The 26536-nt window shown below is 41.1% G+C and overlaps 1 protein-coding gene and 1 long non-coding RNA gene across 4 annotated transcripts in view; one reads left to right on the plus strand and one right to left on the minus strand.

The window, feature by feature from the left end:
* On the plus strand, positions 1-25983 carry LOC147352030 (myosin-4). Its single transcript, XM_086358870.1, has 39 exons — positions 1-51; positions 2981-3221; positions 3321-3464; positions 3572-3728; positions 4486-4513; positions 7475-7589; positions 7676-7768; positions 7899-7962; positions 8592-8690; positions 8784-8887; positions 9040-9178; positions 9380-9498; positions 9589-9738; positions 10989-11159; positions 11939-12245; positions 13086-13156; positions 13729-13816; positions 13897-14014; positions 14327-14450; positions 14540-14676; positions 14797-15052; positions 15753-15995; positions 16309-16485; positions 16700-16845; positions 17094-17184; positions 17276-17665; positions 18169-18295; positions 18708-18826; positions 18953-19149; positions 20344-20527; positions 20614-20779; positions 20880-21004; positions 21269-21577; positions 22216-22419; positions 23671-23796; positions 23886-24056; positions 24132-24236; positions 24341-24436; positions 25720-25983. Exons 2-39 carry the CDS (start codon positions 3018-3020, stop codon positions 25870-25872), a joined length of 5817 nt encoding a protein of 1938 aa, XP_086214996.1. The 5' UTR covers positions 1-51; positions 2981-3017; the 3' UTR covers positions 25873-25983.
* The window catches only part of LOC147352027 (uncharacterized), a 204790-nt gene that overhangs the window by 121847 nt on the left and 56407 nt on the right, over positions 1-26536 (minus strand). The window contains exon 4 of one of the 3 annotated variants that reach the window (XR_015147881.1): positions 9539-9808. The exons of the other annotated variants lie outside the window; for them this stretch is intronic. This is a non-coding gene — a long non-coding RNA (uncharacterized LOC147352027). Of the gene's footprint in view, positions 1-9538; positions 9809-26536 lie in introns of those variants that run through there. 3 annotated transcript variants of the gene reach the window in all.

Consider the following 26536-nt stretch of genomic DNA (forward strand, 5'->3'; position numbering starts at 1 on the left):
CAGTAGTTTCTGCTTTGAGCCTGCTACCTTCTGCATCTGGTAACACAAGAGGTAAGAGTAATTTCTTATTACACTCTAAAGAATAAAGAGATTTCTATATTGCTATGTCTTAAAGAGCTACCAGTTTATTTCCTAGTTTAGTATTGGGAATAGGATACAAGAAGCAGTTCTTCTTTAAAACTGGCTTCTCATAAAATTCTGGCTTTTCAGGCCACTTACCCACACAAAATCTAGTGACTTTTCTCTTTGACATGTGAGAACTTCAGAAAGAATGTAAGGATCACATCTAATATTTAATATGAACTATTACTGCAACTTAACCTCTGAGGATATTATCAGGAGGGATAAAATCAACAACGTGCAACAATAGAAGTCAAAATTCCCAGGTGCCAATCCAGGCTTTGCACCAACTCTATTTGCCTGGGTCAAGCCAGTTGGCTTTGTGTATCTTAAAATACAGCATGTTGCAGTGGAATTAGCACTGAACCTGGACTTAAGACAACAGGGCTCACATCCTAACACCACCACTCACACCTTTGGAACACTGCATGACTCTTCACCTTTCTGGGACTCGGTTTCCTCATCAGTAAAATAAAGGAAGCTGAATCCTCCGTGACTACTCAAGGGCCTCCAGCTCTTATAAACTATGATCTAAATCAGTGGTTCCAAGGACTTCTCCATGGAACTGAAACATTTAACGGATCTCCCTCACTCCATGTATTGGAACGTGTACTTTTACTACTACACTAGAAATATAAAATATACATAATGATAAAAACATACTATATATTTAATAACTATTTTGAATGAGTTTATGTTAAATATAGCAGCTATATTAGATATATTCATTAAAAGAAGAGAAAACATAGTTTGGGAATGTTGCTTGTTTGAACTTGAGACCATTATCACTGTGCGGGTGGATTCAAGGACCTTGGGGATCCTTGGGGGTTTCTGACCCTCATGTTGGGAAATGATTTATCTCAGACTGAAATGAGAAGCATCCTTTCTGAGTTCTGTGGATACACTGCATCGTAGTAATCTCTGCAAAGTAGATTTTTGTTAATTCAAAACTGCCTGGTGTGAAAACAAACACAGAAGCAAAAAAAGCTTTTCTCCTTGCAAGAGAAAGCCCTAGCATTAAATGTTCCAGTATCTAAAAAAATGTCTAAATTTCAGAATTGTCAAGAGACTATTAGGGGTACAAATTAGATAGATTTCAGAGATACAGTACATGGCAAACACCCAAACTTTCTTAGTCAAGGGAAGTTTAATCCTGATGATTAAGGACCAAGACTTCTTCTGGAAAGCCTACAAAATGTTGAGGCTGTTGCTGTCTTTGCTGTTGGCAACCAACACATGGCTTTCCACCTTCTTTAACTCTGGTCACTCATCTGGGCTAAAGGACTTATTTTCTCATAATTAATTTTTGAGTGAGAAAAAAAGTTCACTTTGGCTTGAAACTTTATATTGGCTATCCATTTCAGAAGAGAGATTTAGAGGGCTGAAGGAAAGTTATGACCAACCTAGATAGCATATTCAAAAGCAGAGACATTACTTTGCCAACAAAGGTCCATCTAGTCACGGCTATGGTTTTTCCTGTGGTCATGTATGGATGTGAAAGTTGGACTGTGAAGAAAGCTGAGCACCAAAGAATTGATGCTTTTGAACTATGGTATTGGAGAAGACTCTTGAGAGTCCCTTGGACTGCAAGGAGATCCAACCAGTCCATTCTAAAGGAGATCAGTCCTGGATGTTCTTTGGAAGGAATGATGCTAAAGCTGAAACTCCAGTACTTTGGCCACCTCATGTGAAGAGTTGACTTATTGGAAAAGACTCTGATGCTGGGAGGGATTGGGGGCAGGAGGAGAAGGTGACAACAGAGGATGAGATGGCTGGATGGCATCCATGTCCATCAAGTCCACCGACTTGATGGACATGAGTTTGGGTGAACTCCGGGAGTTGATGATGGACAGGGAGGCCTGGCGTGCTGCATTTCATGGGGTGGCAAAGAGTTGGACACAACTGAGCGACTGAACTGAACTGATATTTTTTAAAAGAAAGAGAAAGGGGAAGATAAACATTAGATATATACCTAAAATAATAAGAATCAGATAAAAGCAACTGGTATGCTGAAATCTAGCTTAAAAAAATCATAGACCAAAGATACACAATCACTATGAAATTTTACTAAGAATTCAGATGTTTTAATTCAAGAGTCTTTTAAAGTTATCTTATGTTTAGATAAACCACTGACTTCCACAAATTTTAAGAACAGATTACAGAAAAAGACTTTTATATGACTTAGGATAAAATCATTTGTTGCATTTTCAGCTTTCACTGTACTTATCCTTTTACTTACCTAATACCTTTGAATTAATGAAGAGTATATTTGTGTTTATCAGGTGTTTTCAACCTGGAATTTTGTTCAAATAACAGCTTTACCTTTTCATACATCCAATTTTAATAATTTTCACATTCAATTAATAAATCTAGTTTTAATAATTTGAGGCAGGAGGAAAATTCCCCTGAGTAGTTGAGTTTTTAAAATAAGTTCATTTAGATGGTAAAGCCATTAGAAATAGTTATTTTCCATTTCTTTTATAATCACAATGTCAAAAAAAAAAAAGGGCAGGGGGTTTGGAAAAGGAAACAACAATAAAAAAAAAAAAGGAGAAGAAGAAAAAATTCTGAACACATTGGAGAGGTTGCTGGTTGAAATGTCAATTACTCCACATTTGTCAAGGATGGCTAATAACGCAGAGGATAGAATAGAGGCTTAAATATCACAAATACTAAGCTATCAGGATAAGACTTTCAAATCAGCGATCTGCTCTACCAGCACACTGGCATAATACACAGGAGTAAGTCCTCAAGTCAGAGTAAGGAATAAGCACAGCCACTGAAGCATACTGACCAAAAAGCAATGGGACAAGGTCCACCTGTGCCCTGGTTCACCGTCCAGCTCTGTCTCTCCATCTAGGTATCTGCTGCGCTGCTGCCACCAGTAACCTGCAGCCATGAGTTCAGACCAGGAAATGGCTGTTTTTGGGGAGGCCGCTCCTTACCTCCGAAAGTCTGAAAAGGAGCGCATCGAGGCCCAGAATAAGCCTTTTGACGCCAAGACCTCAGTCTTCGTGGTGGACCCTAAGGAGTCCTTCGTGAAAGCGACTGTGCAGAGCAGGGAAGGGGGGAAGGTGACGGCCAAGACCGAGGCTGGGGCGGTGAGTAGAGCATCTGGAGGGGATGCGATGGGGCCCCACTGCCAGTTAGGAGAGCCGACATTTCTTTACTAACCTGGCTCCTCTTGTTTGACCTGACAGACAGTAACTGTGAAAGAAGACCAAGTCTTCCCCATGAACCCTCCCAAATATGACAAGATCGAGGACATGGCCATGATGACCCACCTGCACGAGCCCGCTGTGCTGTACAACCTCAAAGAGCGTTATGCAGCCTGGATGATCTACGTGAGTTTGTTCTCATGGATTCTGTTCACACAGGTGGTTAATATTTTGAAAAACAGTATTAATGTCCTCATTAAATAATTATATTCCTTTTTTCCTTTATGGTGCAGACTTACTCAGGCCTCTTCTGTGTCACCGTCAACCCCTACAAGTGGCTGCCAGTGTACAATGCAGAGGTGGTGACGGCCTACCGAGGCAAAAAGCGCCAGGAGGCCCCGCCCCACATCTTCTCCATCTCTGACAACGCCTATCAGTTCATGCTGACTGGTGAGTTGGATGTTTCCATGTGCATCTTTTTAGGAGATGAGACTCTAGGAGAGAGAGACTAACCATAGGAGAAAGAGACTCTACTCATCTCAACACACTCTTTGAGGTGGTCCCCTAAATGCCATTGCCCTTTGCCCAGAACCAACCAAAACATACTCCAGAGTATAAGGTGTATCTGGAATTAGAGCGGTCACACTATGAATCTTCTTCCTGGAATGCTGTCTCAGCTAGACAATTCTAAGGCACAATGGCACCTTGGGGAGAGGACTGAGAGATTTCCTCTTCAGAGAGAGCAGAACATCAAAATAAGCCTTTAGTTTTCCCTGAAAATATGACTAAGGCTATGATTACTTCCAAAGCTACCACCTTTACTATACTGACTCCTTCTCCCACACTAAAAATATCTCTAATGCCTTTTTTCCCCATTACTTCTTGTACTTACAATAAACATGCTACTAACCTGTCATCTAAATCCACCTGAAAACCCAAGTCCACTTGGTGTGCATTTAGTGTGGAGTATAAAAAGAGAAAGTCTGCTGCATCCTTGCAGTGTTCTGTTTCAGCGGTGGTCTGTAAGCTGATGTGATGAGGGGAACCTCAGGGAGCAGGAAAGAGGGGAGCTGGAAAAGGTGCTGGGCCTGGGGACCACCAAGCCCTCAGGATGCTGAAAAATACTAGCTTCATACCATTTTATTAATTTACCATTTACAAATATATTTAAAAATGGTATTGACTGCCTATAATTTCTCTTTTATAGACCGAGAGAATCAATCAATCCTGATCACGTAAGTAGACTTGATGCTTTGTTTGCATGACTGAAATAGCTGCTGGTTTTAGGAACTCTACTGATTTGGCTTTTTTTTTTTATCTTTATTTATTTTACACAACTGTAAAAATTATATATTATACATAGCATGCCTGCTCAGTCCGTGGGATTTCCCAAGCAAGAATACTGGAATGAGTTGCCATTTCTTACTTCAGGGCAAATATTTATTTTCATTAAAAAATTTTAATGCACAAATACATCTTTGTGTATTCAAATTAAACTATTTTTTGTAGCTTCTTCCTTTTCTTTCATGGTTATTAAGTCCTTTCTTATTCCAATGGCTCAATAATAGTTAACTTTGTCATTCATATTTGTTTTTCATAATTTTTTTTTATTTTTTATTTTTTTACTTTACAATATTGTATTGGTTTTGCCATACATCAACATGAATCTGCCACAGGTGTACACATGTTCCCCATCCCGAACCCCCCTCCCATCTCCCTCCCCATACCATCCCTCTGGGTCATCCCAGTGCATCAGTCCCGAGCATCCTATGTCATGCATCGAACCTGATCTGGCGATTCGTTTCACATATGATATTATATATGTTTCAATGCCATTCTCCCAAATCATCCCACCCTTGCCCTCTCCCACAGAGTCCAAAAGACTGTTCTATACATCTGTGTCTCTTTTGCTGTCTTGCATACAGGGTTATCGTTACCATCTTTCTAAATTCCATATATATGTGTTAGTATACTGTATTGGTGTTTTTCTTTCTGGCTTACTTCACTTTGTATACTTCCCTGGTGGCTCAGATGGTAATGCATCTGTCTACGATGAGGGAGACCCGGGTTTGATCCCTGGGTTGGGAAGATCCCTTGGAGAAGGAAATGACAATCCACTCCAGGACTATTGCCTGGAAAATCCCATGGACAGAGGAGCCTGGTAGGCTACAGTCCATGGGGTCACAAAGAAATACGACTGGGCAACTTCCCTTTCACCTTTTACACTTTGTATAATAGCCTCCAGTTTCATCCACCTCATTAGAACTGATTCAAATGTATTCTTTTTAATGGCTGAGTAATACTCCATTGTGTATATGTACCACAGCTTTTCTTATCCATTCATCTGCTGATGGACATCTAGATTGCTTCCATGTCCTGGCTATTATAAACAGTGCTGTGATGAACATTGGGGTACACATGTCTCTTTCAATTCTGGTTTCCTTGGTGTATATGCCCAGCAGTGGGATTGCTGGGTCATAAGGCAGTTCTATTTCCAGTTTTTTAAGGAATCTCCACACTGTTCTCCATAGTGTCTGTGCTAGTTTGCATTCCCACCAACAGTGTAAGAGGGTTCCCTTTTCTCCACACCCTCTCCAGCATTTATTGTTTGTAGACTTTTGGATAGAAGCCATTCTGACTGGCATGAAATGGTACCTCATAGTGATTTTGATTTGAATTTCTCTGATAATGAGTAATGTTGAGCATCTTTTCATGTGTTTGTTAGCCATCTGTATGTCTTCTTTGGAGAAATGTCTGTTTAGTTCTTTGGCCCATTTTTTGATTGGGTCGTTTATTTTTCTGGAATTGAACTGCAGGAGTTGCTTGTACATTTTTGAGATTAATTCTTTGTCAGTTGCTTCATTTGCTATTATTTTCTCCCATTCTGAAGGCTGCCTTTTCACCTTGCTTATAATTTCCTTTGTTGTACAGAAGCTTTTAATTTTAATTAGGTCCCATTTGTTTATTTTTGCTTTTATTTCCAATATTCTGGGAGGTGGGTCATAGAGGATCCTGCTGTGATTTATGTTGGCGAGTGTTTTGCCTATGTACTCCTCTAGGAGTTTTACAGTTTCTGGTCTTACATTTAGATCTTTAATCCATTTTGAGTTTATTTTTGTGTGTAGTGTTAGAAAGTGTTCTAGTTTCATTCTTTTACAAGTGGTTGACCCATTTTCCCAGCTGCTGCTGCTGCTGCTGCTAAGTCACTTCAGTCGTGTCCGACTCTGTGTGACCCCATTGACGGCAGCCCACCAGGCTTCCCCACCCTGGGGATTCTCCAGGCAAGAACACTGGAGTGGGTTGCCATTTCCTTCTCCAATGCATGAAAGTGGAAAGTGAAAAATGAAAGGGAAATCGCTCAGTCATGTCTGACTCTTCGCGACCCCATGGACTGTAGCCCACCAGGCTCCTCCATCCATGGGATTTGCCAGGCAAGAGTACTGGAATGGGGTCCCATCACCTTCTCCATTTTTCCAGCACCACTTGTTAAAGAGATTGTCTTTTCTCCATTGTATATTCTTGCCTCCTTTGTCAAAGATAAGGTGTCCATAGGTGTGTGGATTTATCTCTGGGCTTTCTATTTTGTTGCATTGATCTATATTTCTGTCTTTGTGCCAATACCATACTGTCTTGATCCTCTACATAGAAAACCCTAAAGACTCCACCAGAAAATTACTAGAGCTAATCAATGAATATAGTAAAGTTGCAGGATATAAAATCAACACACAGAAATCCCTTGCATTCCTATACACTAGTAATGAGAAAACAGAAAGAGAAATTAAGGAAACAATTCCATTCACCATTGCAACGAAAAGAATAAAATACTTAGGAATATATCTACCTGAAGAAACTAAAGACCTATATATAGAAAACTATAAAAACACTGGTGAAAGAAATCAAAGAGGACACTAATAGATGGAGAAATATACCATGTTCATGGATCGGAAGAATCAATATAGTGAAAATGAGTATACTACCCAAAGCAATCTATAGATTCAATGCAATCCCTATCAAGCTACCAACGGTCATTTTTCACAGAGCTAGAACAAAGTATGGAAATACAAAAACCTCGAATAGCCAAAGCAATGTTGAGAAAGAAGAATGGAACTGGAGGAATCAACCTGCCTGATTCAGGCTCTACTACAAAGCCACAGTCATCAAGAGAGTATGATACTGATTTGGTTTTTATCTGACAGCGGAGAGTCCGGGGCAGGAAAGACTGTGAACACGAAACGTGTCATCCAGTACTTTGCAACAATTGCAGTCACTGGGGAGAAGAAGAAGGAGGAACCAACTTCAGGCAAAATGCAGGTGGGTCTGGTTGCCAGGTCAGCATGTCGGCTGTCAGGTGAGAAACTCCCAAGCCCCAGATGTGAGCACCGCTCTTGCCTTGGCAGGGGACTCTGGAGGATCAGATCATCAGTGCCAACCCCCTGCTGGAGGCTTTTGGCAACGCCAAGACCGTGAGGAATGACAATTCCTCTCGCTTTGTGAGTCTCTGGGTCACAGAAGGGTTTTCTCGGGTCTTAAATGCCCACAAAGGCATCTCTCAGTCATTATTTCAATCTCTTCTTACTCATGTGCTGTTTTGTATGTAACATCATCTTTTTCACTTGCAAGGGTAAATTCATTAGGATCCACTTCGGTACCACAGGGAAACTGGCTTCTGCTGATATTGAAACATGTGAGTAACAGGACCTTCTAAACAGAATCCAGAGTGACAGTGATAGACTGGAGGAACATCTTACAGCTCCTGCTGGGACTAAGAGCCTATGCAACACCAAATATGCTCTTGGGAAATGCCAGTCTAACCAGAGCCAAAGGTGTGCTTCACCCACTTCAGTCAGGAGCTAACTCTGCTATAGAAACTGCAAGGAATTGTTGGGCTTCTCAGAAGGATTTCAGCCTCACAAGACATTTCAAATTTTTCTAAGTAAAAAGTAAGACTAGGGGTACATTAGTTGGGTTTAGTGTATGAGATTTCTTCCTTAGTGCAAGCTTGATAAATGTTGCTCTTAGTAACTATTATTAAGTGAGCAGAGACACTGAGGAGGAACAGGTTATCAAGAATCAATTGTCAAGGATCCTATGTATGAGAAATGAATATGTCTTCAGACAGACAACTTTAGTTTCCTTCAAGAGGGGTAAGAGTAACCACAGTGGTAAAGACAAAATTACATGGTACCTCATGGGACCATTCAGCTGAAATCACAAGGGGCCAATGAAATTTTTAGTTCATGACCCCAAGAACCAAAGTCACTCCCAGAACTTTATCAGTTTTCCCTCTAATCCCATGTCCACTTGCCATTGCAGATCTTCTGGAGAAGTCTAGAGTCACTTTCCAGCTGAAGGCAGAAAGAAGCTACCATATTTTTTATCAGATCATGTCTAACAAGAAGCCAGAGCTAATTGGTATGAAAAAGCTTAAATATGTTAAGTTAAAAGCTAACATCTTTATTAGTCCCTTCTAACATTAAACATATACCCTGAATTCTACGTACCCAGAAATGCTCCTAATCACCACCAACCCATATGACTACGCCTTCGTGAGTCAAGGGGAGATCACAGTCCCTAGCATTGATGACCAAGAAGAGTTGATAGCCACAGATGTAAGTTTCACATGCAGTTTTTAAAATGAATTGGTATATATGGGAATGACAGTGACAACCCTGCTGTAGGTGTGGTTCAGGACACAGTACAAACTCTCCTAAGTAATTTAGTGTCTTATGTCCTAATTCTGTCCTCTCATCTCTCCTGGCAGAGTGCCATTGACATCCTGGGCTTCACTTCTGATGAAAGAGTGTCCATCTACAAGCTCACGGGGGCAGTAATGCATTATGGGAACCTAAAATTCAAGCAAAAGCAGCGTGAGGAGCAAGCAGAACCAGATGGCACTGAAGGTACAAAATGAACCCCCAAGTGGGCTGAATGAGAGAAAATAGGCAAGTAAACCGACTCCAAGCTCATGTCTCTTTTACACCTGAGCATCTGATGGACACACAAATCAAACCCCACATAGCAGTGATTCCCTCCTTACTCCACTCCTAGGTGTTGTGGGGCCACAGTAGGCCATGCTGGATGTCTGAATTGTGTCTCTGCAGTTGCTGACAAGGCTGCCTACCTCCAGAGTCTGAACTCTGCTGATCTGCTCAAAGCCCTCTGCTACCCTAGAGTCAAGGTTGGCAATGAGTTTGTCACCAAAGGCCAGACTGTGCAGCAGGTAAGTGCACAACCTTCATGAATCACACATTTTCCAGGACTTCAGTTCATGTCTTTAATAAGAGCAATAATCATTACTCTGTCCATGAAGGTGTACAATGCAGTGGGCGCTCTGGCCAAAGCCGTCTATGAGAAGATGTTCCTGTGGATGGTCACCCGCATCAACCAGCAGCTGGACACCAAGCAGCCCAGGCAGTACTTCATCGGGGTCTTGGACATTGCTGGCTTTGAGATCTTTGATGTGAGTTAGCAGAAACTTTGCAGGAGAAAAGCTTACCAATCTTGCTTCAGCAGTCATTACTAGAAAGAGTCTATTTAAAAAAACAACCAGTTAACACCGTAACACCTTAAATTGACACATGAAAGACAATCAAAAAGTCCATGAAAGGGCATCAACTTTGGGTTCAAACTCCACCTCTGTCACTTCCTACCTGTGAACTTGGATAATGGAAATGGTATTGACCCCAAACAGAGTAAATTCAACTAAGACCTGTATAGAAAGCTCATAGCACCCCAGATAATGGATCTACTTCTGTGAATCATTTGCCATTACAAGATTTCTGGATTTAAAGACCTAAGCGCCATCCCCCAGCACATAGTTAGCAGTTTCATAGTTAGCAGAGATGGCTGTGTGGAAGACAAGGACAAATTCAAAGCACAATTCTGAGATTCCTACCTGCCCTCCATGGCCAGTAGATGGGATGGAAATGGCACGGTAAAGAAACTCAAATTCATCTGCCTGAGACAGAATACCTCCCATACAGTTTACCCAAGTATTCTCCCCAACAACAGTGTCTCAGTGTCTGATCCAGAGGTCTCATTTCCACACCTTTCTCTATGAGTGCACTTATGGACACTGGATGAGATTTTCTGGGTTTAGGAACAAAAGCATTTCCAGAAATCCTCAACCCAACATGGGAAGAGAGGAATAATCTTGTTCCAAGCAACAATATGAAGAGTAAATCACATGTTTTCAAATGAGAGCTAAGGACAGTGTAAGCCGGCAACCTTTTTGAGAGTTTTCAATAACAGTTTTTTACTGAGATATAATTCACATCTCATACAGTTCATCTCATTCAGTTAAAGTACTGAATTCAATGGATTCTGATGTATTTACAGACGTGTGCAATAGATTCTAGGACATTTTCATCCACCCAGTGGGCAACCGCTCCCCCCTAAGCAGTTAGTTCCCATCTCCTTCTTACCCCATCCCCTGGAAATCTGCTTTCTGCCTGTATGGATGTGCCTATTCTGGACATTTCATGTAAATGACATCATACACTACATAGAGCTTTGAATCCGCTCAGCCTAGTATTTGCAAGGTTCACCCGTGTCTTAGAACCTCTTTGGCTTCTGTGTATGGGGACATTACTCTGAGTCAGGTTGTGTTTTCATGCAGGAAGCAGTTAGGCTAACTATGTCAGAAGAGTCCTTTCAAAGAGAAGCTGTTATCACAAGAAGAATGTTCACTTGTATTTTCTACTTATTTAGTTCAACAGCCTGGAGCAGCTGTGCATCAACTTCACCAATGAGAAACTGCAACAGTTTTTCAACCACCACATGTTCGTGCTGGAGCAGGAGGAGTACAAGAAGGAAGGCATCGAGTGGGAGTTCATCGACTTCGGGATGGACCTGGCCGCCTGCATCGAGCTCATCGAGAAGGTTCGCCTTCCTTTCTCAGACCACAGGTCACACTGCTGACCCGTATTTAGAGGAAAATCACAAATCTCACTGCACACTCTGGTAAAAGGTTTCTATTGGTAACTAAGATCAGGGAAGGTCCTTTGGCCAACTCTGAGGTAGATGATCTGATGAAAGGAGACTGAGTCTTTTCTAGAGTCCAGAAGTCTACCCTTCCTCATAGTCTGATGACAAGTCTGATTCTTAAACCATCTTTCCTTATTAAAGAGCTCTGAGGAGAGCATGATTCACTTATTTCTTTGTCAGTTTTGGAGCCATTCCTGCTGGCATTTGAAGGTGGAGTTCCTAGTACTTGAAAGCAGGGGCTCTCAGTTGTGCCAAAGACCCCACAGGTACTGAGTAAACCTGTACATTCCCCTAAGCTCGCTCCTAGAAACATTTTGGGGGAAGGGTGGGGTAGAGCCTCGGAATCTGCATTTTTACCAGGTGTTTCTGACATAACCCATTTGCAAGTCACACTTGGAGAAACATTGCTCCAAGGCTTTGGGGCAAAGACATAAACTCCACCGGAGGTCCTTCCTTTTTCATCTTATCTCCATCATATCCCAGAGCCCAGCACACATCTGGGTATTGATAGACACCCAAGTAATCCTTGCCATTTAACAACTTCTAACCAAAGAAATCAGTTTTCACTAACTGTAAAGAATGATATGATGTATTTACTCAAGTAGGATCAGAATGCTACCCATTACTTCTGCAGGCAGACAATTCAAGTGGCATGTTTCTTTTCATTCTCTCAGCCTATGGGCATCTTCTCCATCCTGGAAGAGGAGTGCATGTTCCCCAAGGCCACAGACACCTCCTTCAAGAACAAGCTTTATGAACAGCATCTTGGAAAGTCCAACAACTTCCAGAAACCCAAACCTGCCAAGGGCAAGGCTGAGGCCCACTTCTCCCTGGTGCACTACGCAGGCACCGTGGACTACAACATTGCCGGCTGGCTGGACAAGAACAAGGACCCCCTGAATGAGACAGTGGTCGGGCTGTACCAGAAGTCCGCAATGAAGACTCTGGCTTTCCTCTTCGCTGGAGGTCCAAGTGCTGAAGGTTATTTTTAAGATCAATTATATATCCTTAAGAGTCTCAAAACAGAAATACATTGCTTATCAGAGACAGATACAACAAAATCTACCATTGAAAATACTGGCCAATGTGGAGCTAATAGAAAGAGGTATATTTAATAAGCATGGTATCATTCTAAGATTACAGACTTTCAAAGCTACAGTTGACACTATGCATCTTTGTCTATAGCCTCATTTCACCAATGAGGAAACAGAGACTCCAAGAGGTTAAGGGACTTACTCAGGATCATAGAGCTCATTTATACCATTTTAACAATATTGGGTTTTTCAAGGATTCAGCTAAGCTAGAAATGAGGACATCTTTTGCCAGCCCACCAGTGCTTAAGAAATTGAAGTTCGATTCTCCTAAACCCCAAATGCGCAAGTAACAGGACAAAGGTACCGGCAAATAGGAAATAGGACTTCCTTGCAGGTTACCAGAGGTTCACCATCTGGGACCAAGCATGCAACTTTGCCTTCCCTCCTGGAATTGTGTGCACTAAAGAGGCATTACTACTCTGTCTCCTGGGCACTTCCTGCAGGGGACAGACTTGGCCAGTTTGGAGTAGCTGTGTCCCATCCCTTGCCCACATATATTCTTTTCACCTACAAGTTTTTTTGTTTGTTTTTGTTGCTGTTTTTCTAAATGCCTATTACATGAACCAACACATATCTTCTAATTCTAAAGTTGAAAGGGGAGAGACATGGAAAGAATAGGAATGACACAAGTGGATGAGTGCAAATTTAAATTCTCAAGGGAATTTTGGCAGCCATGATGTCTATGGATAATTGTAAATAATTTTAATTTTTCCATTTCATTTTTCAGAGGGTGGCGGTGGAAAGAAAGGTGGAAAGAAGAAGGGTTCTTCTTTCCAGACTGTGTCAGCTCTTTTCAGGGTACAGTATATTCTTGAATTCCAAAGGATTACTTCTGTAAAAAATAATATTAACATAACTTAAAAAAATTATTTTAAAGAAATATATGGTGAAACTGAGGTAGTGACATACTAAAAAAAAAAAAAAAACTGGAAAATTCTTTAAGGAAAAATTTAGCAAAAAGACCCATGGTGTGTCTCTTCTTCATGTAAACTTTTAGGATAAATTAATCATTTACCCCTTAAGCCCAATATCTAAAAGCCCTGCTAGTAAGCAAATTTCACATGAAATCAAACCCTCTTTGAAGCAGATGTAGTCAGTTACATCTACTTCATATGACTGAAGTCACAATACAAATTTTCTCTGATTGGCAGTGCTTGAGGAAAATAAACTGAAGTTGGCTGATTTTTTGTAATCCATTATTTCCTCTCTATAATCCATACATATGATTTCTCATGGTCATTATGACTTGTTCTTCATTGAGACAGCTCATTAAAAAGTGAAATGGGGCAAATTCACTAAGGATCATCGATAGGAACTCTCTTGTTGATGCAACTAGAAATTATTTTGAAACTTTTAACATGGTTCCACAGGAGAATCTGAATAAGCTGATGACCAACCTGAGGAGCACTCACCCCCACTTTGTACGCTGCATCATCCCCAATGAAACTAAAACTCCTGGTAAGGCACTTCTGATGCCCAGACAAGCTCCAGTGTGACTTCTCAGGAGACTGTTATATGGAGAACATGTCTTTTTTTAGGGGCCATGGAGCACGAGCTGGTCCTGCACCAGCTGAGGTGTAATGGCGTGCTGGAGGGCATCCGCATCTGCAGGAAGGGCTTCCCCAGCAGAATCCTGTATGCAGACTTCAAACAGAGGTTTGTGTCTCTTTATTTTTCCCTTTCAGTGTGTTAGTCTATATAAAAATTGCCACAAAGCTCATTTGTAAGACTTTTCCTTGAAAAATGAGCTCCAGCCATTTTAAAGGTGATTGTAAAAGAAAGAAGCCTTGGTTTATATATCATTAAGTTTTTCATCCTATCTTCTCAAGTTTTACAAAAGGCATTGATGGTTTTAATGGAATTTTTTTCTCCAAAACTCAAATTAATTTTTTCAATGGTAGCTACCAAGACTTTCATTCTTTTTTTTCAGTGAAAACCCACATTTTTATATATTTTTTATTCTGACAGATATAAGGTTCTAAATGCAAGTGCTATCCCAGAGGGTCAGTTCATCGACAGCAAGAAGGCTTCTGAGAAACTTTTAGGGTCTATTGACATTGACCACACCCAGTACAAATTTGGTCACACCAAGGTACCAGCAACCCTAATTTCTATCATAATTCACCCCCTCTGGGCTTTCTTATGAGCAGAAGTAACATATTTAACTTGTTCTTTGGCAAGGTTTTCTTTAAGGCTGGCCTGCTGGGAATTCTAGAGGAGATGCGAGATGAAAAGCTGGCTCAGCTCATCACACGCACTCAGGCCATTTGCAGAGGGTTCCTGATGAGAGTGGAGTTCAGGAAGATGATGGAGAGAAGGTGAGGAAACAAGTACAAGTCTCACTTCTCCACATTTTCATAGCTTAATCCAGTCATTATTTTTGTTGAGAGATGTTAACTTTCCACATTCTTCTTCACTTGCCTCTTTTCTTCCAACAGAGAATCTATCTTCTGCATCCAGTACAATGTCCGTGCTTTCATGAACGTCAAGCACTGGCCCTGGATGAAGCTGTATTTCAAGATCAAGCCCCTCCTCAAGAGTGCAGAGACAGAGAAGGAGATGGCCAACATGAAGGAAGAATTTGAGAAGACCAAAGAAGAGCTGGCTAAGTCAGAGGCAAAAAGGAAAGAACTTGAAGAGAAAATGGTGACTCTGATGCAAGAGAAAAATGACTTACAACTCCAAGTTCAATCTGTGAGTATGAGACATTGCACAGTTCAGCTACATAGCATCCAATCACTGACTGGATATGAGGCTTTTTTAAACTGAAGATTTATAAATAAATGGTTTCCACTGAAACATTTGTTGCAATTGTTTACCATTCAAAAATTCAAAACTCAGACCTAAAGAAGAGTAGACGCAAAGTCACAAATTATGCCCTCTACTTTCAATGCACATTCATGCATAGTTCGGTCATCAGTGAGCAAAGTCACACACCAAAAAATCCATAAAAATTCTCCTTTCTTCCTAGAACCTTCCCTTGCATTATAATGTTCTCCTCTTAATATATGTTTTTGTGCATAAAATGAAAGTTATGTTGCTTTTACCAGGACAGAAAAAAGGCTAAATTAATCCCCCCTCAAATGTGAAAAAACTGATCCCTAGAATGAATAAGTAACTTTTCCAAAGTAGCCAAGGAGCAGATTTTGCCAAAAGGCTAATTTTACTGATTTGACCTTCCACACACGGATATTTGGAAGAAATTCACTATTATATTTATTTAATCAGTAGGTTGCAATTACTAACATTTTGTGCATTTGATTAAGTTGACAAGTTAGTTGGCATACGTGTTGACCATTCTGACTGAGTCATTGAGGTTTGCTCCTTTTAATACATTGTTGTGTATTTGCAGATACAGCTTAAACAAATGAATATGTTTCCTTTCCCCCTCTAGGAAGCAGATGGCTTGGCTGATGCAGAGGAAAGGTGTGACCAGTTGATTAAAACCAAAATCCAACTTGAGGCAAAAATCAAAGAGCTAACTGAGAGAGCAGAGGATGAGGAAGAGATCAATGCTGAGTTGACGGCCAAGAAGAGGAAACTGGAGGACGAATGTTCGGAACTGAAGAAAGACATAGATGACCTTGAGCTGACACTGGCCAAGGTTGAGAAGGAGAAACACGCCACAGAAAATAAGGTACAAATCATGACCCATTTTAAAGTGTTTACAAGTGCGAGCTTGTTACTGATATATTTTAACTGCATATTTAATCCTGAAATTATTGAATATGAAAAGATAATATTGTTATAATTATGTCATCTCTTTAGTCTTCATCATTTTTATCCATTTACCTTGACCTTTATCTCCCATATTTTTCAGCTACATAGGCCTGGGTTAACTTTCAGTTTCCATTTTTCATCTCAGGTTGACATTATTCTAAAATATTACTGTGTTTCTCATCAAGACAACAGAATGTCATTAATATTTCTATAATTGTTTAACTCTAAAGGTGAAAAACCTCACAGAAGAGATGGCAGGCCTTGATGAAAACATTGCAAAGCTGACCAAGGAGAAGAAGGCTCTTCAGGAGGCCCACCAGCAGACCCTGGATGACTTGCAGGCAGAAGAAGACAAAGTCAACACCCTGACCAAATCTAAAACCAAGCTAGAACAGCAAGTGGATGATGTAAGTGTGAAAAACACAGTGTTTCCTCTTAAGGTGAAACAAACTATTGTGACACGGAACCATCAGTGATGCTCATAAGCCTTTAATTGCTGATTTGGAAATAATAATTAAAGCTTTCCTGCTATTTGCTGTATCTTTTAAAATTCTCCTGTGCCTTTGAAAGCTACGTTCGGTGCTTAAGAACTGAAACAAATAAAATGCATTATAAACTTAGCTTGAAGGATCTCTGGAACAAGAGAAGAAACTTCGCATGGACCTAGAGAGAGCCAAGAGGAAACTAGAGGGTGACCTAAAACTGGCCCAAGAATCCACAATGGATATAGAAAATGATAAGCAGCAACTGGATGAGAAACTTAAAAAGTGAGTATGAGAGAATACATTTGTAAGCTTCTCACTATCTGGATCTCGAAAATATTACTTCATGGCACACAGAAAAAAAAAAAATTACATCTTTGACTTTTGATTTAATGATAATGGTACATTTCTGACTTGTAAAACACCCACTTAGCACTTCCTCATCACCAGCCATACAAAAATGTTCAGTTACACTAAGAAAAGAAGACTGGCAAGAAGACACAGCGTGAGCTAACATGCTGCTCTCCTAACAGGAAGGAGTTTGAAATGAGCAATCTGCAAAGCAAGATTGAAGATGAACAGGCCCTTGCGATGCAGCTGCAGAAGAAGATCAAGGAGTTACAGGTAAGTCCGTGGTTTCTGTCAGTCTCATCCATCATGACAAAATTACCAATTAGCTTAAAGGAGCTCACAATGAGCTTCTCCTCACCTCCAGGCCCGCATCGAGGAGCTGGAGGAGGAGATCGAGGCTGAGCGGGCCTCCCGCGCCAAAGCAGAGAAGCAGCGCTCAGACCTCTCCCGGGAACTGGAGGAGATCAGCGAGCGGCTGGAAGAAGCCGGCGGGGCCACTTCCACCCAGATTGAGATGAACAAGAAGCGGGAGGCCGAGTTCCAGAAGATGCGCAGGGACCTGGAAGAGGCCACCCTGCAGCACGAGGCCACGGCAGCCGCTCTTCGCAAGAAGCACTCGGACAGTGTGGCTGAGCTGGGGGAGCAGATTGACAACCTGCAGAGGGTCAAGCAGAAGCTGGAGAAGGAGAAGAGCGAGATGAAGATGGAGATCGACGACCTGGCCAGCAACATGGAGACTGTCTCCAAAGCCAAGGTATGTACTAACCTGTCCCATTTCATCTTATTTTCCATGACTCAAAATGATTGAGTTTCTATATGATCTAATCTAACTGTACAAGCCTTAGATGTTATCTCAAACTTTAAAATTATTATTAATAGATAGTACTATATTGAAGTGAATTATTTTAATCTTCCTATCTCATTCGTAGAAAAATCACTTTAAACTTTGTCATTATTACCACGAAAGAATGAAAATACAGAAAAAAAAAAACTTATGTAAAAACCACATTCTCCATGATGCAGAATTTAAATGACGTTCTAGTTTTCCAAACGACAATAATCTAACTTTTACAATAGTTCATTTATTCATTTAGCCAAAACCAGGTGCCTCTGACTTTGCATCCAAGGCATTATGCAGAGCTTTGCAGTAGATAGGAAGGTAAAGAAAACTCAGCCCCTTTGTGCAAAGAGTTACAGCTCCCCAGACTTACAAAGAGAAGCATGTTATCTTTCCCTGTTTTCTACTTCGCACCGCAGGGAAACCTCGAGAAAATGTGCCGTACACTAGAGGACCAACTGAGTGAAGTGAAAAGTAAGGAAGAGGAGCACCAGCGCCTAATCAATGAACTGTCAGCCCAGAAGGCACGTCTACACGCAGAGTCAGGTCAGTGAACGAGGAGGGCCTGGAGTGCAGGGTACACCTATCAAAAGGGAATCATTTCTTTGGCCATGTACACCCCTTTATCATTGATATGTTATTCCTCCATCTTTTTACTGTGAGACAGTAGGTTGATTACAGGTTGTAATCAGAAAAAAAATTTAATCTCAATGGGCTGAAGAGATTTTTTTTTTTTTGCCTCAGCATTACTCAAAACACCCTCCTCAACCTTAAAATACCAAAGAAAACTCCCACACTTTTTGCAGAAAAGAGCAAGAAATAAACTTCTCAACAGCATCGAAGTTCTTGAGTTACTCTCCCTGTCATATGAAATAACAGAGTTCTGGTGTTATTTCATTCATTAAGCTATTCTTCACCTAGAGAACAGAACTAAATCACCACATTCTGTCTCTCACAGGTGAATTTTCACGACAGCTAGAAGAGAAAGATGCTCTGGTGTCTCAGCTATCCCGAGGCAAACAAGCATTTACACAACAGATTGAGGAATTAAAGAGGCAGCTAGAAGAGGAGACTAAGGTGAGAATTCTCCAGCTGATACTTTCAGTCACTTGAACTCTGCAGCATGTCACCCTATCCAACTCTACACTGAGACTATCAGTGATCAGAACATAAACTTATAGAGCACACTTTCTGTTGGTCCAGGCCAAGAGCGCGCTGGCCCACGCCCTGCAGTCAGCCCGCCACGACTGTGACCTGCTGCGCGAACAGTACGAGGAGGAGCAGGAGGGCAAGGCCGAGCTGCAGAGGGCGCTGTCCAAGGCCAACAGCGAGGTGGCCCAGTGGAGGACCAAGTACGAGACGGATGCCATCCAGCGCACGGAGGAGCTGGAGGAGGCCAAGTATGAGCTCTTAGCAAGGCGGGTGGAAAGAAATAGACGCTTTAAAATAGTGAAGGAAAAATAAAAGAAAGAGACTATTCCATGGAGATAGGGGAAGGATTTCAGCCTATTTATGTAGAGTGGTAGACTCCACCATATTCTCCTTCTGTCAGCCCAGAGTATGTCCACTAGAGAACGGGCCAAGACCAGAGCCCTCACCCTATTCTGGTCTGTTACAAAAGCAGCTTAAATTTCTTTCCACCAAAATGAATTAATAACTATCAGCATATCCTTTATGAATTAAGAAGAATTCATTTTCTTTAATATAAGGAGAAACAGAGGCACTGAGACTACCAAGTACATTATTATGAATATTATAATTAACAGCAATCCGTTTATCCTTACCTGGAGTACTATTAGTTCAGAATAAGACTATCATACTTTCCCATCATTTAACTAACAACCAGTACCAATGAACTTACTAATTACACACGCTGTGGAATAAAACTCATGGGAGGTACACATGGAAGGAAAATAACCAATACATTCTAGTGAAGGAAGTTTTCTAAAGTTTGATTTATCTCAGCAGTTGTCAGAATTAAACAGAATGAGAGAGTTTGATGAGCTTTTGCAGAGGAAGCATCCTGGTTATGAGTGTGGGCTGAAAGAGAGCAATAAGACTTTGGAGAAATGTAATAAGGGAATAATATTTATTCTCTCAAGGGACCAGACCTAGAAGACTATTGATTAATTGTATGGCATTGACAGTGTCACTCTGGGCCACAGTTTCCTCATTCGTAAAGAAGACAATACTAGAAAATGGCTGAGGATCCTATTCAAAGTTAAAAGTCTTTAATGCCAGGCTTCCTGTTCATGGCTGTCCCTTCTTCCTCACCCTCACACCCTCACATTACTTGCTCCACTAAAGTGCTTACTCAGAATCTCCATACCCCCCCACCATTACCACCAGCACACACACCAAAATGACCTTGTACATTGTTGAATATCTCCAAGATAAAAAAGAATTCACTAGGGAAAACAGAACTGCAGAAGAGATAAAACAGGTGCTGAGAAGGTGTTTTTAGAAAACTGTAACAACTCATGGGCAAAGGAGCAAAAAGTCTTGGGGAAAATATGCTAGTCAGAAGCTTGATAACTGTTCATGGCGGTAACTCTGACTCTGCTCTTGGTCATTCACACTGACCAACTTCTCAGGAAGAAGCTGGCCCAGCGTCTGCAGGATGCTGAGGAACACGTAGAAGCAGTGAACGCCAAATGCGCCTCCCTTGAAAAGACCAAGCAGAGGCTCCAGAATGAGGTTGAGGACCTCATGCTCGATGTGGAGAGGTCCAATGCTGCCTGCGCGGCTCTCGATAAGAAGCAGAGGAACTTTGACAAGGTGGCTCAGCCTATATAAACTCCACCCACGTTTTATTAATACTTAGTCTCCCTTTCTCCATCAGCTGACAATTGACTGCTTTTCAGGTCCTATCAGAATGGAAACAGAAGTATGAGGAAACTCAGGCTGAGCTTGAGGCCTCCCAGAAGGAGTCCCGCTCTCTTAGCACTGAGCTGTTCAAAGTCAAGAACGCCTATGAGGAGTCCCTGGACCAACTTGAAACCCTAAAGAGAGAAAACAAGAACTTGCAGCGTGAGTCTTTGTAGTGTTTCACTTTCAAAAATGGTAGACAGGTATCTTTTCAATTTTTCATCTTTCTCAACTGAACTTGTGTTTTATTATTAAACTACAGAGGAGATTTCTGACCTGACCGAGCAAATTGCAGAGGGAGGAAAGCATATTCATGAACTGGAGAAAGTAAAGAAACAAATAGAACAAGAGAAGGGTGAACTACAGGCTGCTCTAGAGGAAGCAGAGGTACATGTTTTGTTTGCTCACCTATGCATTATACATAAATTGAAAAATTAATAGCCACTGAGATCTATCATGCTGCAAACTTTCAGGGGATAACTCATGTTATTCAGTAAGAAATATTGAATTGTACTTTAGGAATATAGAACTAAAAGGTTAACTAAGCTGTATTAGAGTTTGTGAGTTTTTATAATGCCTTCTTGAAGAAATCATCATAATGTACCCCCCAAAAACACTCCTTAGATAATTTAAATGTTTCTTTTTCTAAAGGCATCTCTCGAGCATGAAGAAGGCAAAATCCTTCGCATCCAACTTGAGTTAAATCAGGTGAAATCAGAGATCGACCGGAAAATCGCTGAAAAAGATGAAGAAATTGATCAGCTAAAGAGGAACCATCTCAGAGTTGTGGAATCAATGCAGAGCACCCTAGATGCTGAGATCAGGAGCAGGAATGATGCCCTGAGGATCAAGAAGAAGATGGAGGGAGACCTCAATGAAATGGAAATCCAGCTGAACCATGCCAACCGCCAAGCTACTGAGGCAATAAAGAATCTTAGAAACACACAAGGAGTACTGAAGGTACATTGGGATAAACAAACATGGTGTTATACACTCTGGGAGTAATTGTGTGACTCAAATTTTAATATTTCAGGAGGACTATATGCCATAAGTCATCTGAATAGTACAGTAATTCATTGAAGTTTTGCTGCACACAGTCGAATAACAGCTTAATTCTTAAAAGCCCAGGGCAGAATTTACTTTGTCATCTGAAAAGAAGACAAAGTGATGAGTGGTGACAAGACAGAGGTAGTGATAAACGATTTTAGCTACATACCACTGCACAAATCACTTCACTTACGTGGACTGCATGTGTTTAATGTATAAATAGAAACATAATATGTATATCTCTATTTATTTAACATTGATAAAATAAGACCATTTTATTAGTTCATCTCTAAGGATACTTTCCTAATGCAAAATTGTATAGCTTTATTCATGGCATTGTCTTTAATGACTCAGGATCTAAAATAATATAACATCACGTTCTTGGGTAGAACTGCCACCCAAGCTACAAAGAATTTGCCTTTAAAGAGACTTGAGGATTTTTCCTGTCCAATCATGCACTCAGTTGTCAAGATCAATGTGTGTACGTGACCCTAAAGTTGCATTTGCTTTAACTGGAGCATGTGTAAGAGCCCTTTGCTCCATCTGCGCAGGACACTCAGCTCCACTTGGATGATGCCATCAGGGGCCAGGATGACCTTAAGGAGCAGCTGGCCATGGTTGAGCGCAGAGCCAACCTGATGCAGGCTGAGATTGAAGAGCTGAGGGCATCGCTGGAACAGACAGAGAGGAGCAGGCGAGTGGCAGAGCAAGAGCTTTTGGACGCCAGTGAGCGTGTGCAGCTTCTGCACACACAGGTGAGGTTTGGGACTATGGTTGAGCAAATGCACTCCCTGAAGCTGAAGACCATTGCAGAGGATAAGCTTGTTCAACAGTAAGGAGGAACCTTGGCCAGGGTCCCTCCCAGGAGTTCAGGAAAATGTACAGCAGTAAATATGCACTGGGGTCCAGCAGATTCACAAATACACTTATAGGCTGGCTTAATCATGTTGATTTGAAATAATTTACTGTTCTAGAAACTTCTGTTTAAAAAAAGCACAAAAGACCCTCTATTAATAATCATATTTACAACATCGGTAACCCATCTTATCTTGTAACTCTAAGCTGCAAACAGATAAATCAGATGCAAGAAGGCCACAGTACCTCCAGTCAGCATTTGTTGTTTATACTGGATTTGTGAAATCAGTGGTGGTTATATCCTCACAATGGCTAATAAGCAGCACTTAATATTCATGTAATAAATGTCATGGAAAGACATTCACAATATAATAAGTTTAAAGAGCAATTTAATCATATAGAAAGCATTATCCTTTCTTTTAAAAATACCCAGAAAACATCCAGAAGTGTAAGCAAAGGTTTTATCAACAGTCATCTCTGGGTAGTAAGAATATAGTAATTATTCTTTGTCTCTTTTTTGCTAATTTATATGTCAACTATTTATTTTACAATAAGCATATATTATTATATACTTTTTTAAAGTTGCGATATATGGAAATAGCCATTATGAAAAGTTAAAATCACATACTACAAAATAATTTTAAAATCAAGTTAAAATGCATTTTTGTTACTCATCATTAGTATCCTTGAATTGACTGCATATTCAAATACTGTCAACTTTCTAAAAATGTAAGAGATCCTTGGTTCATTTTTGTACCAATAATGATGCTATTTATCCATATAGAGCCAACAAATGTGAATAAACAACTAAAAATTAATAATCCATTCATCATGAGCTATGTGATGCCACCCGCAGCACTTCACATTTTTTCCTGGGGCAGTGGTCGTGCTTTATACTTACAGCAGCCACTGATAGTAGTTGAATATGCTCGGTATCCAAAATTAATTTTCATCTGGAAGAATCTAAAAGAATTTTTATTAATAGACGTAGGTATGTAGAAAGAAGAGAAGTGAAACTTAGAGTCTACCTTTGATTTGGTTTTTATTCTGAATATTTATGATCAATAATTTTATGCCTAGTAAAAATAATAATGTAAATAGGTATAATACAATTAAATGACCTTGTCTTCTTTTTTACTAATTTGAAACAGAATACCAGCCTGATCAACACCAAGAAAAAGCTAGAGACAGACATCACGCAAATCCAGGGAGAGATGGAGGACATTCTCCAGGAAGCTCGCAACGCAGAAGAGAAAGCCAAGAAGGCCATCACTGATGTGAGCAGAGGGCCACACTGGGTCATCAAGCTAGAATCTTGATGGGCTGTCTCACCTTTCTCAACTAGTTTTATTTTACTGCTAATTAGGTGGCCATGATGGCTGAGGAGCTGAAGAAGGAGCAGGACACCAGCGCCCACCTGGAGCGGATGAAGAAGAACCTGGAGCAGACGGTGAAGGACCTGCAGCACCGTCTGGATGAGGCTGAGCAGCTGGCCCTGAAGGGCGGGAAGAAGCAGATCCAGAAACTAGAAGCCAGGGTGGGGCTCCCAACCCGTTCAACTCCCATGCTGCTAGTTACAGCCAAGTGGCTAACCATCTTTGTACTCTTACAGGTGAGGGAGCTCGAAAATGAGGTTGAAAATGAACAGAAGCGCAATGCTGAGGCTGTCAAAGGTCTTCGGAAACATGAGAGAAGAGTGAAGGAACTCACTTACCAGGTGACGAGCTTTTCCATGTAATTCAGGCCTACTGCTTTCAAGAAAATAAAAATAAATTGTTTTCAAATTATGACACTATCTATTTGCTACCTCTTTCATCGCAGACTGAGGAGGACCGCAAGAATGTTCTCAGGCTGCAGGACTTGGTGGACAAGTTACAAAGCAAAGTCAAGGCCTACAAGAGACAAGCTGAAGAGGCTGTGAGTACCTCTACAGCGAGAGAAAAAGGTTCAGGAGCAGGGCCAGGTTTTGTGGAGACAAAAGGTCAAAGAATTTAAGAGGCTTTTTTTAAAGGCAAAGAACACAGAATTGGGAATATGAAAGTGGGTTTGAAAAATGAATATTTAGAAGGAAAAAACCATAACACTAATTACCAGAGCCTTGGAGATTCAGGTTCATTTCTTCTGACGTCTCCTTAAGTACTTTTCCAGACATGGTAGTATAGAAATGTTTCTTGGTTGTAACTCACTTCCCTCCCTATCTAAAACACTCAGCAACAACGAGTACTCGCAGAGGTGTGCAAATGAGGGCTCTGAATCTAAGCCTTATTTAAGTTTATGATGAATCCACCTCAGAACATTTCTTTTTCATTTGGTTGCAGTTCTCTTTCTCATGGGCTTCCCAGGTGGCTCAGTAGTAAAGAAACCGCCTGCCAATGCAGGAGACTCTGGTTCAATCCCTGGGTCAGAAAGATCCCCTGGAAAAGGAAATGGCAACTTACTCCAGTATTCTTGCCTGGAAAATCCCATGGACAGAGGAGCCCGGTGGGCTACAGTCCATGGGGTCACAAAGAGTCGGACACTACTTAGCGACTGAGCACTTAATGCACACTTTCTCATACTATTAATTCTAAAATCCTTCCTTAAGGTTCTCTGCATCCAATACTACCAAGGTACCCTGCTGCTAAGTCGCCTCAGTCGTGTCCAACTCTGTGCGACCCATAGACAGCTGCCCACCAGGCTCTGCTGTCCCTGGGATTCTCCAGGCAAGAACACTGGAGTGGGTTGCCATTTCCTTCTCCAATGCATGAAAGTGAAAAGTGAAAGTGAAGTCACTCAGTCGTGTCCGACTCTTAGCGACCCCATGGACTGCAGCCTACCAGGCTCCTCTGTCCATGGGATTTTCCAGGCAAGAGTACTGGAGTGAGTTGCCATTGCCTTCTCCACCTACTTTTAAGAATTTGTTTTACAGAAACAAGGTTGATTCAAATTCCTGCTACTTTGATCTCCCTGTTGTCACTGTAGCATCTTAAGTTTGCCAAGAAGAGAGTTAAATAAGAGATAATGAACAGGGAGTTATAAGCCCAAACAACACAGAGGCGAATGTGTGGGATGCCCTGTCCCAAACAGGTATATTACCAAAGAACAGAACCTTCTGCTTCTTACTTATTAAGCAAATCCTGTAGCTGCTCCTAGTAAGAAAGGCAGTAAGAATCAGGAAATGTCACATTTTCTTGTTCTCTCAAATGCATTTCTTTTCTCAGGAGGAACAATCCAATGTCAATCTTGCCAAATTCCGCAAACTCCAGCACGAGCTGGAGGAGGCTGAGGAACGGGCTGACATTGCCGAGTCCCAGGTCAACAAGCTGCGGGTGAAGAGCCGGGAGGTTCACACAAAAGTCATAAGTGAAGAGTAATTCATTCGAATGTGAAAGGGTGACCAAAGAAATGCACAAAATGTGAAATTCTTTGTCACTGTCAAATGTAATTTTAATACCAAGGAAATAAATCAGTAGAGAATTTTGCAATCTAAAAATACGTGTGTCTCTTAATTACAAGCTCAACAGTGCTATTAGAACTAAGTCATTCGTTCAACATTTGTTATGCTCCTACTGTGTGCAGTCAGAGACAATGACAAAAAATGAATGCGGTCAGTGAACCAACTTTAATAGAAGGCAAATGAAATGAAGCAAAGGTGTTTAATGGACCCTCAATTCCATTTAACCATTTTTACTGAGTACCAAGAATGTGTCTGTACAGAAATGGGCACCATGGATATGACTACTGTGTCCCTGCTCTTGAACTTCAAGCCAGCAAGTCATGGCAGTTCAGATTCTGGTACAGCATGCATACTCTGCGAGAAGCATGAAAACAAAGTGTGGTAACAACAGAGAATGAGATGCGAACCTAGGGAATCCAGGAAGGCATCTCAGAGGAGACGGAGTTAGCTCCTAAAAGATGAGTAGATAGCTATCATGTGAAAGAGAAAAGGAGATGAGCATTCTAAGAAGAGAAAACAGCATGAGATCTCAGAATAGTTGAAGCAGAGGCTCCATGAGCAAAGAGCATCTGAGAAGGCCA

The sequence above is a fragment of the Bos grunniens genome, chromosome 19 (genome assembly GCF_055505025.1).
Source record: "Bos grunniens cultivar Pamir isolate PY7600 chromosome 19, Bosgru_T2T1.0, whole genome shotgun sequence".
NCBI lineage: Eukaryota > Metazoa > Chordata > Mammalia > Artiodactyla > Bovidae > Bos > Bos grunniens.

Coding starts and splice junctions, on each gene's coding strand:
- LOC147352030 (XM_086358870.1), top strand. CDS start 3,018: ATGAGTTCAGACCAGGAAATGGCTGTTTTTGGGGAGGCCGCTCCTTAC. Junction 3,222..3,320: donor CCAAGACCGAGGCTGGGGCG/GTGAGTAGAGCA, acceptor TTGACCTGACAG/ACAGTAACTGTGAAAGAAGA. Junction 24,437..25,719: donor AGAGACAAGCTGAAGAGGCT/GTGAGTACCTCT, acceptor TTCTTTTCTCAG/GAGGAACAATCCAATGTCAA.